The 18,069-nt window shown below is 43.3% G+C and overlaps 1 protein-coding gene across 8 annotated transcripts in view; it reads left to right on the top strand.

Moving 5' to 3' along the window:
• LTBP1 (latent transforming growth factor beta binding protein 1) overlaps positions 1–18,069 on the top strand; it is a 438,291-nt gene that overhangs the window by 253,680 nt on the left and 166,542 nt on the right. For all 8 annotated transcript variants that reach the window (XM_038760501.1, XM_038760417.1, XM_038760246.1 and 5 more), the window contains 2 exons: positions 4,239–4,361; positions 15,658–15,825. In XM_038760501.1, the coding sequence (XP_038616429.1) occupies positions 4,239–4,361; positions 15,658–15,825 (291 nt within the window). The remainder of the gene's footprint in view (positions 1–4,238; positions 4,362–15,657; positions 15,826–18,069) is intronic.

Raw genomic sequence — 18,069 nt, 5'->3', positions numbered from 1 at the left:
ACAGTCCTTGTCCCACATGGGGCTTCACAGTCTTAATCCCCATTTTACAGATGAGGTAACTGAGGCCCAGAGAAGTGAAGTGACTTGCCCAAGGCCACACAGCAGACAAGTGGTGGTGCTGGGATTAGAACCCATGACCTTTTGACTTCTAGGCCTGTGCTCTAGCCACTAAGCCATGCTATCCCCGAGTTACTGAATGTTTATAGAGGGCTTTTTTCCAAAGAGTTCAAGGTGATTTATAGATGTACCATCGTCCAATGAGTCTCTCAAGTGCTATTTGTGTTTGAGGAAAAAGTAAAAAGATGAGTCAGCCTTAATGTTATAAGCTAATCGGCTTGAACTAACAAAACTCCCATAGATCTTTCCGTAGATAAATGGTGGGCTATTGTTTGAGGGTGCACATTAAAAGACAGCATGAAGTCCAAACCTCAATTCGTCATGCTATGGGTTTATTAACCACAGCCATTCTTCATAACGAACGTGGTATGTTCATAGGGATGAAATTCATTTCATTTACTCCGTGCTGTTTGTAGTAAAATTAGAAAATCCAAAGACAATTGAGGGTTCCACTGAGAGAGATTTACAGTTTATGAAAGACAATCTGTTAAAAAAGCCCATTTCTTGTTGCAGTTACAAAGAAAACTACTACTCTTTTTGGTACTCTCTCAATTTGGCACATCAGTCTTACTCAGATAAACATAAAACTATCGGAATTTTTGGCCCAAAATCACTTTTTGTATTTGCTATTCAGGCTGCTGATCATTTTGCGAAACTGTTCTCTATGAAACTGGTCCTTAGAACATTAGAGTCTTTAAAAATACAAAAGGTAGTTGGAGTAGGCGTGATTAGTGGACAGTGCAAAAACCAAGTAAACTAAAGTGTGAAGTCATGCTCCAGTCAGTCGCTGAAAATACCTGGTCCCAGCGGCTCGGGTTGGTGTTAAAGAAAATCCCCCCGAAGCCTCTACTTTGGACGAATCCCAGTTGGAATGGGTTTAACTGGTGCTTATTGTTTTACCAGTGGGGGACTTTAAGGTTTATGGGGAAAGGGAAAAGGATCCTACCATTAGCAGGACAATCACTTGAGTTGTTTTCCAGTGGTGGTGATAGGTTGTGCTGAGCTATTTGCTCTCTCTTAGTAGTCCCCAGGTGCCCAGTGGCAAAAGGCACTGTGAGGCGGCTGGCAGAGGTAGAGGATGCAGTCTTTGCTCACACACACAAAAAATAGTTCTGAACCCTTCTTCTGAAGCAGACACTGCTGGGCCCTCACCTGTTCTGAGTTAGGAGCCTTTTTCACACATTCGTGATTAAGCCTTCTTTCCCCTGGCTTCCTCTCCCTTCTACTTCATCTATGCACTTGGATCTGTGACCTTTGGACATTTTGATATCCACCCCACCCTCAGCCCCACAGCACCTCTCTACCTAGCTATAAATTGCATATTATAAATTCTTAATTTATATTAATGCCTGTCTCCCCCTCTAGACTGTAAGTTCCTTTTGGGCAGGGAAGGTGACTACAACTCTGATGTACTTCCCAAGCACTTAGGGAGGGCACTGCTCTGCACACAGTAAACACTCAATAAATACCATTAATGGTTATGATGTGAATGATGATGTTGATAATAATCCAGTGGAATTTAACAACCAACAAATGAAGCAAAGAACAAAAACCAGAGCAAAAGGAAAAGAGAGCTAAGGTTTACTTGAAAGTATTCTGTGGAAAATTGCTACAGTCACACAGCACAGTGAGACCTTCACATTGCTCCATGATGATTGCAGACTTGTACTTCCCAAGTGCTTAGTACAGTGCTCTGTATACAGTAAGTGCTCAAGAAATATGATTGAATGAATGAATGAATGAATGAAGTCAGGGGTTGGGCAATAAATTCTATGACTCTTGGAGTGCCAACGCTGAAATGTTGCATTTTGTTCAGCTTTCCATCAAAATGAGGTCACCGACACCTGCTGTAAATCCATGCCATTTGAAACCAACCCTTCCTTGAGTTGAGGACCGCCCTGGGTTTAAGAACTGGGTGTAGACAGTGTCCACAATGAGGGTTCTCTAGGTAGCTAAAGGGACCATTGCGTTAAACCTGGGTGGATTAGATGGTAAACTCCTCAAGGGTATCGTGTACTACAGTTATACTCTCTCTAGTGCTTAATACAACTCTGCACACAAAAAGTACTACTGATAAACCGATCAGAGGGTGTTCTCTCTTGGTAATAACATAGGTCGTCTGTCTGAGATAAGTGATGTAAGTGATGTACATATCCATAATTTATTTATTTACATTTGTGTCTATCTCCACTCCTGGACTGTGAGCTCATTATGGGTGGGCAACATGTCTAGCACGTCTGTTAAACTGTACTCTCCCAAGCACTTAGTACAGTACTCTGCATACAGTAAGTGCTCAGTAGATATGATTGATTGATGTCTTCTAAGTGATCTGAGGAAGTTCTTTATCCAATGTGGTCAGGAAAAAGCCCCACGTTTACTACAGTGGATTACAATGGAGCACCATCTGTCCAGATTCTTCTGAGGCTCAAGAAGGTGGCTCTGATTTCACCCAGTCTATACGTCCTCACCCTCTCCCTAATTCCCGCCCTCCCTGGCCATGTCTCATTTCTGGTCTGAACTCATTCATGTGATTAAAGGGAATCTGCCTGTCGGCAGGTATTCATCTTGCCACGGGCTTTGGAGTCAGAGGTCATGGGTTCGAATCCCGACTCCGCCACATGTCTGCTATGTGACCTTGGGCAAGTCACTTAACTTCTCTGAGCCTCAGTTACCTCATCTGTAAAATGGGGATTAAGACTGTGAGCCCCACGTGGGACAACTTGATCACCTTGTACCCTCCCAGCATTTAGAACAGTTCTCTGCACATAGTAAGCACTTAACAAATGCCATTATTATTATTATTATTATTATTATTATTACCCACCGCACACTTGTCATTTCTTAGAGCCAACCTGATGCCCAGGAAGGCGAATGTCTTTTCCATAACTTGGTTCACAGTGTCTGTAATGGATTAAGCGTATGCCACAAGGGGACCCTGCACATTAAGCATTTCTGGCTGTCTAAAGATGGATCTCTGGACAATTAATCTAGGAGCTTCCCTTCCTGACACAGAGCAGACTGACCTCGAACAGTGACTCATGAAGATGACTGGTTGGAAATATATTTGGCAAAAAAAAAGTCTGCCCCAGAGCAGCTCTGCCGGGAAAGATTTATGAATTAGTTGGACTCTGGTCCAAGACTGGAAAGAATGGGGAGGGGTACTCCTCCAGGCCCCCAGAATGAATCTAGAAGACCTCACCTCATTTCTGTCAGATTCTGACAATGAACAAGTCGGTTAACTTCCCTGTGCCTCAGTTTTCTCATCTGTAAAATGGGGATTCAACACCTGTTCACCCTCTCCCTTAGATTGGTAGCCCCATATGTGACAGGGACTATGTCTGAACTAATTATGCTGTAACTACCCCAGCACTTGGCACAGGGTATGCTCTCAACAAATACCACAGTTATTATTCTTAGATTACTGCTATTAAGAAGTGACATAATAGATTTTAGAGGGAAGAGATGTTTCACTTCATGAAAAACCTGGCGTGTGCCAACAGAGCCACCAAGCATTCTACTCTGGCCTGAGGGATGACTTGTCAGCAGAAGCGACACAATTCAATCCCAGCGAGGCCAGCTGACTGTGTGCCCACTGTTGGGTAGGGACTGTCTCTATATGTTGTCAACTTGTACTTCCCAAGTGCTTAGTACAGTGCTCTGCACACAGTAAGTGCTCAATAAATATGATTGATTGATTGATTGGGCTTGTCTAGGAAGCATCAACAACCATCCTTGTCCATGGACTCCAGAACCCCTGGCTACTGGTTGGGCTGTGGCAAGTGGTGGTCCTGGAACACGTTTGTGTCCAGCACGGAGTCAGAGAAGAGCCACTGGGGACAGAAACACAGCTTCTCCTCCTTAAAATGCCTCGCCCCTTCACCTTGGGACCCAGGGAAGGCATGGAAAATTGGTCAGGAAAGCCTGTTCACCCAACCTTGGTCTGAACTAGACCACTTCTAAACTTAGCACTAGACTATAAACTCTTTGAGGGCAGGGTTCATATCAACCAACTCTTCTGCATCGTACAGCACTCTGCACACAGTAAACGCTTAGTAAATAGCACTGATTGACAGGACGATGTATCCTTTCTCCCCCTGACCAATGTCTCTATTTTCCTGTAGATATAAATGAGTGTCAACTGCAAGGGGTGTGCCCCAACGGTGAGTGCTTGAATACTATGGGCAGCTACCGGTGCACTTGCAAAATGGGATTTGTTCCAGACCCAACGTACTCCAGTTGTATGCGTAAGTAATCACAGTCAACTAGTTCTTTCCCAATCTGGAAACACAGTTTTTCGGGACCAGACCTCTGATGTCGATGGGAAGTGTGGCAATTAATCGATATGAAAGTCTTTCTTGGAGCCAACTGCTGATTGAGAACTCTCTTTTTCCACGAGAAAAATCCCAGATACCCAGGTAGCCCTGAAAGACAATCCTACAGGAATATCCAAATCAGTGTAATCGTTCCTCCTGATTAATTAATAATCATCTCTTAGGCGTTACGTAATGTAAACAGGCATTTAATGTTTCCCTAGTAAGAAACCGCTTTGGCCTCATGATGATTGATTGAGGCAATTCCACATCTCTGGTCTTAACGTTTTTTATCCACTCCCTAAAACTGGGGCCTGTGGTGAGCAATTTATCCATTTTTCTATGAGACGAAAGAAAGAACTTGGGTTATTAAGCATGTGTCTCTGACACACCTAAAAAAAACATTTTGGCAGGTATAATTGGTAATTAAAGTTGCAGGTGGCAACCTCTTAATGTAGAAACTACTTCCCACATTTCATTTATTTCACGTTTCCTTGCCCATCTTTGTTTTCATGGCTTTTTTCCGCTCCACTGAGAAGAGTAAATGGGCGTCATGTTTTTGCATGGTTTTATCTTCAGCACTTTCTACAATTTCAGGGAGATGGTAATGCTGGAGGGAAAACAGTGCCAGTTCAGAATAGTCCCCCCTGCTCCTGCCAAGAAAACTGCCCCCATCAGATCTGCCTCACTGAGCGCTAAATTTCCTGAATGCATCAGCCTCCTCTGTCCCCTGGGGTATGGGGCTTTGCCTGGCTCTGTCTCTGTCATTCCATCCAAGGCAGGGAGCAGTTGGAGGTTAGCAACATGGGTTCTAATCCTGGCTCTGCTTCATATATGCTGTGTGATCTTGGGCAAATCACTTCATTTCTCTGTGCCTCAGTTACCTCATCTGTAAAATGGGGATTGAGACTGGGAGCCCTATGTGGGACTGGGACAGTGTTGAACCCGATTTGCTTGTGTCCATCCCAGTGCTTAATACAGTGCTTGGAACCTAGTGAGCACTTAACAAATACCAGAATATTAAACGTTATTATTTTAGCCCATTTCCTGCTTGGATATCAGCACAGCTGTCAGCTCACAGTCATTCCGTTCTCCACTCAGGCTGGGGGCAGGCGGAAGACAGCTTGGGCTAGTGCTTTCCTCCCTCGCTTTCCAGTGCTTCCTCCTGCTGAGGTCCAGACTGCAAAGGTTTCAGCAGCATCCTCCTTAGCTCAAAAGGTGAAGGGTGGTGGCGGGGGAGAGGAAGGAGGCCTTCCCCGCTCGAACAGGGGAGATGGCACTGATCCAAGATGGCATAGGCCAGTCAGTGCCCTGTGTGCCCTCAAGGAGAAGAGTGGCCAGATCAGAGCTGCCGTCCCCTTTCCTGCTCAGGCAACCTGTCACCCAAGGTCGGTGTTGATTGTGGAGAATATCTGAAGTTGGACTCAGTCAGCAATTGACTTTCAAGACATTTCGTTTTAGATCTCTTCTCCCTGACCCTTTCTCAATTAGGGAAAGTCTACTGCCAGCACAAGAATTAGAAGCAGATTTTGGCCTTCATTCTGACTGCCTAGGCCAGTGGGCTTTTAGCCATAAAGATATTCAAATGGAGATGAAGAACAAACATTATAATGGTATTTATTCAAAATAGAAATCCTTGGAAAATTTGGCCCCCAACTCTGGTAGTGTCTAGAAGATGTCATTCTGTTTTTGCATCTCAGAGTGAGATTGAGAAGCAGCATGTCATCGTGCAAAGAGCATGGGCCTGGGGAGTTAGAGGATCTGGGTTCTAATTCCAGCTCTGCTACTTGTATGCTGTGAGACCTTGAGCAAGTCAGTTAGCTTCTCTGTGTCTCAGTTCACTCAATCTGTAAAATGAGAATTAAGACTGTGAGCCCCATGTGGGATATGGACTATGCCCAACCTGATTAACTTCTATCTACCCCAGAACTTAGTACAGTGTCTGACACAGAGTAAACACTTAAGTTCCATTAAAAAAATAAAATTGAAGTTTGTAGATTTTTGAAACAGAAGTGAATGGAAGTTTGACCTCTTAGTAATATGCTTTAAAGTTAATATTGCTGTTAAATCTCACTAAGACCCTCTCATTGTAATGTTGGAGAATGGTTCCTAAATTTCCCAACAAACATCCCTGCCCCATCACCAAATTCCTCAGCATTTCTTTGCCCTTTCATAGTCCACCATTCTTGCCAGTCTTAAAAATAAACAAAGGATTGGGTTCCTTGGTTTTTCTGGTGTTTGGATAAATCAACATAAACTTGAGCTTATTAGGAGGTCCTACTCTTGATCAGAGATTCCAGTGCATATTTCGAGGTTAGAGCGTGGGCTATTTCCCAATTTCCAGTGGGCCAAATATAGTCTACGGGCTGGATGTTTTTATTACCTCTTTTCCTGCCCTTAACCTGTTCCTTTGCAGAAAAGGAAACCGAGTCTAAGTGTGTCAGTTCAGAAGGAACCGATGATCTAACTAAGGGTGATTTCATGATGGGCTGTGTATTGACAGAATGAGTAGAGGAAGGATGAAACAAAAACTGGATTAACAGATTATCTAATATGATAGGATTTTCCAGGTGAGAGAAAATTGCAAGATGTAGATTTTTATTTACCTTTCAATGGCTACACCTCAGTGGTGTAGATTAACATGAAATAATTCTTTCCGAATCACAAGGAACTTGGGCTAAAAATATGTGAATCCTTGTACATTTCACCATTAAACCGATTAGTTTTGAAAGTGGGCATGTTTAGACTAGGAGACAGGGAACCTTTAGTCCACAGACCTAACAAATGTCCATAGAAGCCACTGCCTATAGTAAGAAATAGGTGGACGGGGTGGATAGGGCTGGAGGAGGAGAAAGAAAAGAAAAGGAATAGGAGAGGAGGAGAAAAGCTGTGTGGCTAGTGGAAAGAGCATGGGCCTGGAAGTTAGAGGACCTGGACTCTAATTCCGGCTCCACCACTTGTCTGCTCCATCACCCTGAGCAAGTCACTTAACTTCTCTGTGCCTCAGTTCCCCTCATCTGTAAAACGAGGACTAAGATGGGGAGCCCCATGTATGACATGGACTGTGTCCAACATGATTAGCTTGTATCTACTCCAGCACTTAGTACATTGTCTGGCACATAGTAAGCACTCATCAAATACCATTAAATAGAAATAAAACAATGTATATAGACTATGATGTAAGAAGGAGATATCTGTACAACCGGAAACTTCATGGGAGCCACTTATTAGCAGTTGGAGTGCTGTAGGCCTGACTAGAGAAATTCTGCCCTGAAGTATCAGGATGGAAGAGATGGTGGTGAGAAGCAGCATGGATCAGTGGAAAGAGCACGAGCTTGGGAGGCAGAGGTCATGGGTTCTAATCCTGCCTCTGCCACTTGTCAGCTGTGTGACTTTAGGCAGGTCACTTAACTTCTTTGTGCCTCATTTCCCTCATCTGTAAAATGGGGATTAAGACTGTGAGCCCCCTGTGGGACAACCTGATTACATTGTAACCCCGCCCCCCAGCGCTTAGAACAGTGCTTGGCACATAGTAAGCACTTAACAAATATTATTATTATTATTATTATTATTTTATTATTATTATTGTCCATCTGCTTACATAGCAGAGGATGGTCCAGCTTGTGGAGGTCAGAGGGCATTACCTGAGGGGAGTGACCTCACTGTGTAGATGGTATATAATCTCTGGCTTCTTCAGGCTAGTTGTCCATCCACAGAACTTTGTTGATTATGAGAAGTGATTTATAATCACTTGTGGGTCTTCCTGGCTATATGCTTCCAGTTAACAGTGCAGCATACCATTATCATTATGGAGGAGAGCCTCTCTTTCATAAGCATATGTTCTAAAATATTCAGATTTAGACTCCCTTTTTGCTATTTCCTCATTCTCCATTACTCACGTCAGCATCTTCCTTAACTGTGGGAAATGCCCATAGCTACATTCTTTCAGTTGTCCTTTATTCCTTGCAGTGTCGAACGGCTCCTTCTTGGCAGTTATCTGCAAACTTGGTTGGGCCATTAAGAACAAGCTATTTAAAGACACAATAATGGGCAAGTCTCCACCAGTGGGCAAAGACAGGGGACTGTTGGGTGACAGCAGCTATAAAACCAGCCTGGCTTAGAGCAATTTGGAGAGAGGATGCTCTCCCTTCTGACTGACCCCCCCCCCCCCCCGCCCACGACTCCCTCTCTCGCTTTCATTTAGTACAGTGCTAAGTGCTTAGTACAGTGCTCTTCACACAGTAAACGCTCAATAAATGATTGAATGAATGAATTTAGATAAAATCTAAGTAATGGCAAACATTTGTTGTAAATTCTGGCTTCCTGAAAACTTGAGGCCAGACTGAGGTCTGTGTTCAGGTAAATCAGGGTATTTACCACTACCGGCATTTCAAGTTTCAAGGATATGCTGTTGCACCCTCGTGTGTTCCAGAAAATATACCTGGAAGGCAAGGAAGAAGAGAGGAAAGCCATTCCAATCCCAAGAACACACTGAGTTGAACTCATAGTTCCTCAGCTCAACCTGCTTATCCCTCTCAAAGCACTTAAGTGAGGTTCACAGTGCTGCTGTCTCTTTCTACCTCACCACAGCCCTCCCCTAACCCCACCATCATATAAGTAGGAGGGAGAACAGTACTGAATTCCCATTTTACCGATGAGACAGAGGCCCAGAGAATTTGAGACTGCTATGTGAGCCTTGGTCCTCTGATTTCCGGTCCAAGAACCTTTTTTTATGGCATTTGTTAAGCACTTACTATGTGCCAGGAATTGTACTAAGTGCTGGGGTTGATCCAAGCTAATCAGGTTGGACAAAGTCCATGTGCCCCACAGTGATCACCCTCGTAATCCCCATTTTACAGATGAAGTAACCGAGGCCCAGAGAAGTGCCTTGCCCAAGGTTACACAGCAGACAAGTGGTAGGGGTGGAATTAGAACCTAAGTTCTTCTAACTCACAGGCACTTGCTGTACCCACTAGGCCATGCAGCTTCTCAACCTGTGCAGAATTGATTCTAGTGCTTTTTTTTTTGTCACTGCCAGTGTTCTTTGCCTTTCTGAAGGTTTAGCTATCGGCTTAATTAACATTTACAGAAAAAAATCAAGCTGTCTGGCTCAGGAAAAACTCTTTCCAAAACCTGTAGTTATATTGTTGGCAGTTATGCCGACCAAGGGGAAAATGCTGTTTTGAGACTTCCTTTCTTTTCCATTCTATTGGAAAGTTGTTTAGCTTGCCTAATAACCTCCTTATTAACTCTGCCCATTCTGGTCCAGCCTGGGATTTTAATTCACTGTCTCTCATTGTGCAGCTGAGACTTAATTCCCTCAGATCCTCAAATACCCATCAGGGTTTCTCAGAGTTTTGAAAAATTTGTTTTATGTTTTCTAGCCAAGAAGAAAAGGAAAAAAAAGATTAGTTTTCCCCTCTGCTATTGAATCTCCAGTAGATTCCCACACCTCAGAAAATCATTGCACTCCGTTTAACTTATGTGAACCTTTCACCTCACGGCTATCAACGTTTCTGTAAATAACAGGGCTAAAGAAACCTCGAGAAAATTGAGGTGAATTTGGCACCTTTCTTCATTACCCTAAACTTCAACTTTCACCTCACCCTTTCCCACCTCCTGTCATTAGAAATCACTTGATAGCCCTGTTGATTCCACAGGCCAGAGGAACTGTATACCTCATTGGAACACTTAATCTTGCACTCTATAATGTGAAGGGTAAACATGCTGTACGCACAAATTGTTTTCATCTTCTCCATTTGTGGTTAAAGAAATTCAGGTGCAGGGTCTAGGATTCCCAACAGCTGTTTTACATTTATAATAACTCTGCCGTGAATATGCACTCACCAAAAATATTCAAAGAAATTAAATGCCCTAAAAAGTTGTTGGCGATTTTAAAAGGGGCTCCTGCTAGACATGTCACTGGGTAAAAACTTTGGCAGAACATTGTATTACTTACATGTCAGATGGAGAAAAAAACCATCAATATTGAGGTGTTAAAATGAAGAACAACAAGGTAATAATAATGATAATAATTGTGGTATTTGTTAAATGTTTCCTATGTGCCAAGAACTGTAGTCAGTCTGTTAATCATAGTTATTGAACACTTACTATGTGCAAAGCACTGTACTCAATGCTTGGGAGAGTACACATTCACAAACACATTCCCTGCCCACAGCTATCTGTGTGGGTAGATACAAGATAATCAGGTCCCACATGGGGTTCACATTCTATGGAGGAGGGAGAACAGGTATTGAATCCCCATTTTGCAGGTGAGGGAACTAAGGCACAGAGAAGTTAAATGACTTGCCCAAGGGCACACAGCAAGTATGTGGCAGAGCCGGGATTAGAACCCAGGTCCTCTGTCTCCCAGGCCCAGACTGCTTCCCAAGATAGGGATGTATGCATGGCTGTGGAAGCACAGAGGTCTGGATTCAATTCTCAGCTGTAATCAGCTGAGTGACTTTAAAAATTGTGGTATTTGTTTAGTGCTTACTAGGTGCAGAGCACTTTACTAAGCACAAGATAACTAGGTCCCACATGGGGCTCACAGATTAAAAACAGGGAGAGCAGGCACTGAATCCCCGTTTTGCAGTTGAAGGAATGGAAGCACAGAGAACTGAGGCAGTATTGCCTAGTGGATACAGCACAGGCCTCGGAGTCAGGAAGACCTGTGTTCTAATCCTGGCTCTACCACTTGTGCTCTGTGTGACCTTGGGCAAGTCACTTCACTTCTTTATACTTCAGTTACCTCCCCTGTAAAATGGGAATTAAGACAGTGACCCCCATTTGGGACAGGGACTGTGTCCAACCTGATGAGCTTGTACTATCCTTTCACTGAATCCAGTGCCTTACACATAATAAGTGCTTAAAAAATACCTTAAAAAAGAAGTATCAGAGAATTTAAGTGACTGGCCAAGGGTCACACAACAGGTAGGTGGTGAAGCCTGAATTAAAACTCAGGACCTCTGACTCTCGGGCCCATGCTCTTCTCACTAGGCTACGCTGCTTCTTTCGACAAATCACTTACCCTCTCTGTTGCTCAGTATCCATATTTGTAAAATAGAAATAATCATACCCACCTCTTCATATCTCACTGAGATGTGGTGTAGATAAAACAAAATAATTGTTGTCCAACAGAGCTACTTGTAGAGCTCCACAGCCATAAGCTACCTTTGGTATTCATTTGAATCAAGTGTGGCAAACCCTCAGGCTGCTTCTCCAGAATATGGCATCACTGCTCAGTTCCTACAGGTGGTTCTGAATACCACATGGCTTTTGGGATCCCACTGTCACACAGGGTAACATGACCTCTCTCAGGCTCAAAGGAGGTCAGAAACATGCACCATTCCACTGCAGCATCCAGTGGACCAGCCTCTACCCCAAGATCCCACTTCCAGGATTCTCCCTTTCCTTCTCCCCAAGGCTTCTACCATTTCCCCCATTCCTCTCAGCCTCTTCTCCCCACTACTCCGTTGACAGAAGAAGAGTTGGGTAGAAAGGGGCTGTGGAGTGGAGTTTTTATGTTTTTGGTACTCTATTCCGAGGTGGAAATGGTTAGGTGGAGATGGTTAGAATTTTAGAGGAATGTGCTCAGATGCAGGAAGTGTACAGCAAAGTAGAGCAGAGGGCAAAGATCACAGCTGCACACAAGTTCCTTTGTAAATAGCGTAATCCAGTAAGTACGATATTTGTTTCCTAAACCCTGCAGCATCTGGCTTGCTTCTCATTGAGGATGTGACGCATATCGTCCTCCTTTTACATATTATGTAATAGAGACCGGATCCAAAAACTTTGAGGAGTCACCAGAGAAAGTATGGGGTGGAACCTGATGGTCATTTGTGCGATAAAATGGTAGTGGCAATATTGTACTGGAGTATCCATTGGTTCAGTGGGAAAGTAATGGGTCAGGAAGTGGATGATTCCAAGATAATGATAATAATATTTGCTAAGCACCTACTATGTATCCATCAATCAATTGTATTTATTGCATGCTTACTATGTGCAGACAACTGTACTAAACTTGGGAAAGTACAAGCACAGTAATAATAATAATGATAGCATTTATTAAGTGCTTACTATGTGCAAAGCACTGTTCTAAGTGCTGGGGAGGTTACAAGGTGATCAGCAGCGTGGCTCAGTGGAAAGAGCCCGGGCTTTGGAGTCAGAGGTCACGGGTTCAAATCCCGGCTCTGCCACTTGTCAGCTGTGTGACTTTGGGCAAGTCACTTCACTTCTCTGGGCCTCAGTTACCTCATCTTTAAAATGGGGATTAAGTTTGTGAGCCCCACATGGGGCAACCTGATCACCTTGTATCCTTCCCAGCGCTTAGAACAGTGCTTTGCACATAGTAAGCGCTTAACAAATGCCATCATTATTTATTATTATTATTATCAGGTTGTCCCATGGGGGGCTCACAGTCTTAATCCCCATTTTACAGATGAGATAACTGAGGTACAGAGAAGTTAAGTGCCTTGCCCAAAGTCACACAGCTGGCAATTGGTGGAGCCAGAATTTGAGCCCAAGAACTCTGTCTCCCAAGCCAGTGCTCTTTCCACTGAGCCACGCTGATTCTCTAAGTGCTGGGGTAGATACTAGAGAATCAGATCCCACATGGGGCTCACAGTCTAAGTAGAAGGGAGAACAGTTACTGAATCTTCATTTTGAAGATGAGGAACTGAGAAGTGAAATGACTTGCCCACGGTCAAATAGCAGACAGGTGGCGGAGCTGGGATTAGAACTCAGGCCCTCTGCCTCTCAGGCCCCCGCTCTTTCCACTAGCCCATACTGTCTCTTTGCTGCTTCTCAAAGATATTTCCATGACTGACATTTTTTGATACAAATTCTATATTAGTGAAGCGGGTTGGCCTAATTGGAAGGAGCACAGGCCTGGAAGTCCATGAGACATGACTTCTAATCCTGGATCTGCTACTTGTCTGCTGTGTGGCCTGGGGCAAGTCACTTAACTTCTCAATGTCTGTTTTCTCATTTGGATAATGACTGTAAGATTTCTGTTCTCTCTCCTCCTTAAACTATGAATCCCATAATAATAATGGCATTTTTTAAGCGCTTACTATGTGCAAAGCACTGTTCTAAGCACTGGGGAGGTTACAAGGTGATCAGGTTGTCCCACGGGGTGCTCACAGTCTTAACCCCCATTTTACAGATGAGGGAACTGAGGCACAGAGAAGTTAAGTGACTTGCCCAAAGTCACACAGCTGACAATTGGCGGAGCTGGGATTTGAACCCGTGACCTCTGACTCCAAAGCCCATGCTCTTTCCACTGAGCCATGCTGCTTCTCTACGTGGAACATGTGGAACAGAGACTGTGTCTGGTCTGACTGTACTGCATTTATCCCAGTGCTTGGCACCTAGTAAATGCTGAACTAATTTCACAATTACTGGTAGGATTGTTAGTATCATTATTATTGCTATTGTTGTGACACTACCAGCAGAATGCTTTAAATCTTTGCCACTCACTGTTTCTTTACTGTACTTAACTGTAAAATTGTAAAAATACAAAGAAACCAATATAGTAATAATAATAACAAAAATAATAATAATTACGGTATTTGTTAAGCACTTACTACGTGCCAGACACTGTTCTAAGTGCTGGGGTGGATACAAGCAAATAGGGTCAGACACAGTCCCTGTCCCTTATGGGACTCACAGTGTTAATCCTTATTTTACTGATGAGGTAACAGAGACACAGAGGAAGTGAAGTGACTTGCCCAAGGTCACATAGCAGACAGATGTGGGTGCTGGAATTAAAACCCAGGTCCTTCTGATTCCCAGGCCTGTGCTCTATCCACTAGCCCATGCTGCTTCTCAAATTCTACCTCAGCCTCACTGAACTGAATAGTGAGGCCAGGAAGTTTAGTAAGAAATTCCTTACAATCATCTTTGAAGCACTCATTCATCTTGACCCCTCCTACCTTACCTTGCTACTCCCCTAGTACAACCCAGACTGCATGCTTTGCTCCTTGAATGCCAACCTACTTACTGTACCTCCTTCTCTTCTATCTCACCGCCAACCTCTCACCTCAGGCCTGAAATGTTCTCCTTCATCATGTCCAGCGGACAATTACTCTCTCTACCTTCCAAGCCTTATTCAAGGCAAAGCTCCTCCAATAGGCTTTCCCTCACTTAAACCCTCATTACTTCTTCTCCCACTCCCTCCTGCATTGCCCTGATTTGCTCCTTTTATTCACTGCCCCCTCAGCTCCACAGCACTTAAATACATATCTGTAATTTATTTATATAAATGTCTGTCTCTTTCTGTAGGCTGTAAGCCCACTGTGGGCAGAGAGTGTGTCTGTTATATTGTTATAGTGTACTCTCCCAAATACTTAGTAAAATGCTCTGCACATAGTAATAACAATAAATACAATTGATTTATTGATAGTTGCATGATGTCTTGGTTGACAACATGCACTGTACACAACTATTTCTTTCCACATCTCAGGATCCCCCCTCCAGCGCTTAGAACAGTGCTTGGCACATAGGAAGTGCTGAACAAGTACCAACATTATTATTATTATTACAATTCAGCAACAGAGGCAATCCCTGCCCACAACAGGCTAACAGTCTAGAAGAGGGGGAGACAGACATCAAAACAAGTAAACAGGCATCAGTAGCATCAATATAAGTAAATAGAATTATAGATATAGACACATCATTAATAAAAATAAATAGAATTATAATCATAAATATGTACATATATACACAAGTGCTGTGGAGCCCCGGGGGAGGTAGGGTAAAGGGAGTGGGTTGGGGCGATGGGGAGGTGAAGCTGAGGAAAAGGGGGGCTTAGTCTGGCTTAGGTTTCACAGTCTCATTTTCCACTATACACATAAGGTAACTGAGGCACAGCAAAGTGAAGTGACTTGCCTAAAGTCATACAGCAGATAAGTGGTGAAGCTTGGATTGGAAGCCAACTCCTCTAAATCCCAGTCTCCTGCAGGCCGTGCTGCTCCTCTGTTCCTGTTTTGCTTCTCGGGTTTGGGTCTGATCTGATTGAATTTATGTACCTGGGGCAGGGACAGGAACTGCCCAACCTGATTAACTTTTATCTGCCCCAGTGTTTAGAACAGTGCTTGGCACATAGTAAGTGCTTAACACATACCATAATTATTATTATTATCATTATTACCTCAGGGCTTAGCACTTTCATAAGTGCTGAAAATATATCACAGTGATTATCCTCTCATTATTTCTCCTTTTGCTGCAGCTGATAGTCCTCTGCTGTCAGAGGAGAAGGGACCCTGTTATCGGCTGGTCAGTTCCGGGAGGCAGTGCATGCACCCGCTCTCTGTTCAACTCACCAAGCAGCTGTGCTGCTGCAGCGTGGGAAAGGCCTGGGGGCCCCTCTGTGAGAAGTGCCCCGTGCCAGGAACAGGTAAGAGAGGGCCTCAGTTTGCCCAGGCTTCAGCCATGAGAGAGGGTACACTCCATGGCTCAGTCCTGGACAACCCAGGGAGTTTAAGCTGTGTTTGTACTTTGATGAACTTTTCCACTTGCTACGAGTTTGAGCAGTCACATTTCCTAATGTTATAGGAATCCACAGAAAAGCAAGTTCAAATGGGAAAGAACTCATGGAGATGATTTTGCCTTTCCCATATTGGCGGTCGCCTCCTTAGTTTTCAAGTTCAGAAATAGCACTTCAATTCCCCACTTGCCAGAGTTCACCAGCTCCGGTGTCTAGTCCCTACCACCTCAAAGGAGGACTTCTGGAAAGGGTTGTTTTTGCCCTGGACTTTGCTACCCTGAGAAAACAGGGGGACAGGTCCAACCACATGAATGCCTTCTCTTCCAGGTGAACTAAATAAGCTTTGGCTGGCCATCAGCTGTGTCAGACCAGCAGGTATCACATGGTAAATTACCATTCAACTGAAAACATATAGGCTGCTGTGAGGCTGAGAGGATTTATCAAGCTTTCCAACAGCCCAGCTTAAACCTGGGGAATCACTCACCTACTTAACTTTTATCTGGTTCTTTATATGCTTCCACAGAAAGACATGGTTTGGATCGATGGGGCTGTTAAAGTTTAAAATTAGGTCTTTTCCCCAGAAATTTTCCCCCTTTCATGTTTATGAGAAATTGCTTTTATCAACTGAAGTTGTTTTCATGCCTATATTTCAAAATGCAAAATATGAAAAGATACCTCCTACCACAAAGTTTTCATCACAGTCTGGGTAAAGGATAAAAGACTTATTTTTCAAAGGAATCATATTTTGCCAAACTAAACTTGGAGTTCTGAATCTAGAGTTCAAGGTAGCAAATTTGATTTTAATAATGTTTTTTCCAAACTGGATGGATTTCAGGAAAAAAAAGTAGGGGAACTTTCATATCCACTTCATTTAAAGACGAATATGGCTCTTGGGGATGGGACTTAGCTCTGTGCTCAACTGAAATCACAGCTGGCCAAGAAGCCTGATAACTCGCCTGTTTTCACTTGATACAATACCATTTGGGATAGAACTGTCATAATACTGGTTCCAGTAAAATTGAAAATCATAACTAATGGAGTAGAAAACATTTAAAAGAGCCATTTGGAACTTAGTGAAGCTTCAGCGCTTGAAGTCTAAAGCGATTTTGTGATTGACCTCATTTTGTATCTGGCACTAGGGGTCTTCCAACTTCAGGTTAAAGTTGATTTCAAAGATCAAGTTCTAGAGTTTGGAGACTAGAATCCACCGTTTCCAGGACTTCAGGGAAGGTGCTGGGTAGAATTGATCTGCATCACGTGGATATAAAATAACACAAGCCGGATATCGATATCCTGTTCATTTCTGCCTGGATGCACTGCCTGCTATAGGAAGGACATTGACTCATTAAATTCCATGTCTAGATTTCTTGGTCAATCAGTAGGTTTAAAGGGAGGGAGTCTCCCCGAATCTTTAGTTTTGACCTCTAAACCTAGTTCTGTAGGGCCAGTGAGAAGCAGGGCTCAGGGGAGAGGAGGTGCAGAGTGGAGAAGGAGCAGGTTCCTTTATGAACAGAGGGTGATGGTAGCTCTCAAAATGCTTCTTTTATCTCTAAAGTAACCAATCAGCAGGTTCCTGCCCCTTAGGTATTAAAAACCAAAGGGATGAATCAAATGTGTGATCTTTCTGTCAGTTGCATAAGGTCCCATGAGCAGTAATGCATGATGCTCTAGGATCTTGGTCTAAAATGAGACAGGAAATTCACAGTACGGTAGAGATAATCATTTGGAAGCTTCCTGCAGAAAGTAATTCATTTCCTTGAAAGATAATCTTACAGAGGCCACCAGTTTCACATGTCTTAGACATAATATGCATTGTTTGGTCATGTTTGTGTGCCAGTTCATTTTCAGGGAAACAGTTGTCATTGTTGAAATGGTCTTCCACCATTTAGATAGAAAGCCCTTAAGGTCCTTCAGGGACATAAATTCATTCCCCTTAATAAGTTCATTTTAAGTTTTATTTTCCAGAAGATATATCAGCTTTCTATCCTTCATGGACATAAATTCATTTCCCATAATAACTTCATTTTGCATTTTATTTTCCAGAAGATATATCAGCTTTCTATGTTCCCATTTAAAAATAAGTAAACCACAGCTCTATATTTTTAGAGCCCTATATTTATAAGGGTTCTTGAGTAGTGGAGCTTTTCTGAAGGA

Source organism: Tachyglossus aculeatus, chromosome 1 (genome assembly GCF_015852505.1).
Source record: "Tachyglossus aculeatus isolate mTacAcu1 chromosome 1, mTacAcu1.pri, whole genome shotgun sequence".
NCBI lineage: Eukaryota > Metazoa > Chordata > Mammalia > Monotremata > Tachyglossidae > Tachyglossus > Tachyglossus aculeatus.
Note: the sequence above shows the minus strand (reverse complement) of the source record. Positions and strands in the feature narration are given on the sequence as shown.